Source organism: Rhinopithecus bieti, unplaced genomic scaffold, assembly GCF_001698545.2.
Source record: "Rhinopithecus bieti isolate Rb0 unplaced genomic scaffold, ASM169854v2 scaffold_4541, whole genome shotgun sequence".
Taxonomy (NCBI): domain Eukaryota; kingdom Metazoa; phylum Chordata; class Mammalia; order Primates; family Cercopithecidae; genus Rhinopithecus; species Rhinopithecus bieti.
In genome coordinates, this window is record NW_016804414.1 from 716,564 (window position 1) to 718,395 (window position 1,832).

The following is a 1,832-nucleotide window of genomic DNA, read 5'->3' on the forward strand; positions in this document are numbered from 1 at the left end:
CAGCAGCCAGTGGGCTCCTCTCCTGACAGCTCCAGGAAACGCTGGAGCTGGCCCTTCCCGGCCAGCCAGGTAAGGTAAAGACTGCTGTTGAGCTTGCTGTTACTGAGGGCGCACAGACTCTAGGGAGACCGAAGCTTGCCACTGCGGGATTCGGTGGGGTGACCTGGGTCTACTGAAGTTTCCTAAAAGAGAGGAGAAGGGTTTGTATTTTTCCTACAAAGGGGAGGATTCTTCTCTCTCTAGCATTTCGTTTAATGTATTCAACTGGTAGAAGTGAGATTTTAACAGGTAGCAGAAGCGCTCACGTGGAAGAGGTTTAGGGCGCGGCGGCGCCCCCCTCCACACACACACACACCTCAGGACCGCGCCTTTTTCTAAAGTTACACGTCGACGAACTAACCTATGCTTTAAACTCCTCTTTCCAGTCCCGTGAGTCCGCAGCGACTGTGGGCCGTGGGGTGGCTGGGAACGGCACCCTCCTCCAGAAAAACTAGAGAACGGCTTGGAGAGCTGAAGCGAGCGTCCGCGAGCAGGTCCGTGCAGACCCGGGCTTCGGGACCGCTGAGCTCCGTGGGGCGGCCGTGGGGGACGCCGGGTCGCCGGCTCCTGTGCCCTCGTTGAGATGGACAACGCCTCGTTCTCGGAGCCCTGGCCCGCCAACGCATCGTGCCTGGGCCGGGCGCTGAGCTGCTACAACGCGTCGACTCTGGCGCCGCTGCCGGCACCGCTGGCGGTGGCTGTGCCGGTTGTCTACGCGGTGATCTGCGCCGTGGGTCTGGCTGGCAACTCCGCCGTGCTGTACGTGTTGCTGCGGGCGCCCCGCATGAAGACCGTCACCAACCTGTTCATCCTCAACCTGGCCATAGCCGACGAGCTCTTCACGCTGGTGCTGCCCATCAACATCGCCGACTTCCTGCTGCGGCAGTGGCCCTTCGGGGAGCTCATGTGCAAACTCATCGTGGCTATCGACCAGTACAACACCTTCTCCAGCCTCTACTTCCTCACCGTCATGAGCGCCGACCGCTACCTGGTGGTGTTGGCCACTGCCGAGTCTCGCCGGGTGGCCGGCCGCACCTACAGCGCCGCTCGCGCGGTGAGCCTGGCCGTGTGGGGGCTCGTCACACTCGTCGTGCTGCCCTTCGCAGTCTTCGCCCGGCTCGACGACGAACAGGGCAGGCGCCAGTGCGTGCTGGTCTTCCCGCAGCCCGAGGCCTTCTGGTGGCGCGCGAGCCGCCTCTACACGCTAGTGCTGGGCTTCGCCATTCCGGTGTCCACCATCTGTGTCCTCTATACCACGCTGCTGTGCCGGCTGCATGCCATGCGGCTGGACAGCCACGCCAAGGCCCTGCAGCGCGCCAAGAAGCGGGTGACGTTCCTGGTGGTGGCGATCCTGGCCGTGTGCCTCCTCTGCTGGACGCCCTACCACCTGAGCACCGTGGTGGCGCTCACCACCGACCTCCCGCAGACGCCGCTCGTCATCGCTATCTCCTACTTCATCACCAGCCTGAGCTACGCCAACAGCTGCCTCAACCCCTTCCTCTACGCCTTCCTGGACGACAACTTCCGCAGGAACCTCCGCCAGCTGATAACTTGCCGCGCGGCCGCCTGACTCCCCCATCGTCCGGCTACGCAAATGCCCCGCCACCCCTGGCCCGCGCAGGAGGAGCCGCAGCCAGAGTGCGGGACCCGACAGGCCTCCTAGGCCTCCCGGGGAAACTGACTCGCGCCCCATCCCCTACCTAGCAGATCGGAAGCGCCGCGGCAGCGCCCGCAGGTTGACCTTGCCCTCCAGGTGATGCGCGTCCACGCCGGGTGAGGAGCACTGCGGCTAA

At 64.1% G+C, this 1,832-nt stretch overlaps 1 protein-coding gene across 1 annotated transcript; it reads left to right on the top strand.

The window, feature by feature from the left end:
* Positions 1–622: 622 nt before the first annotated feature.
* Positions 623–1,609, top strand: NPBWR1 (neuropeptides B and W receptor 1). Its single transcript, XM_017867940.1, has one exon. It carries the CDS (start codon positions 623–625, stop codon positions 1,607–1,609), a length of 987 nt encoding a protein of 328 aa, XP_017723429.1.
* The last annotated feature ends 223 nt before the right edge of the window (positions 1,610–1,832 follow it).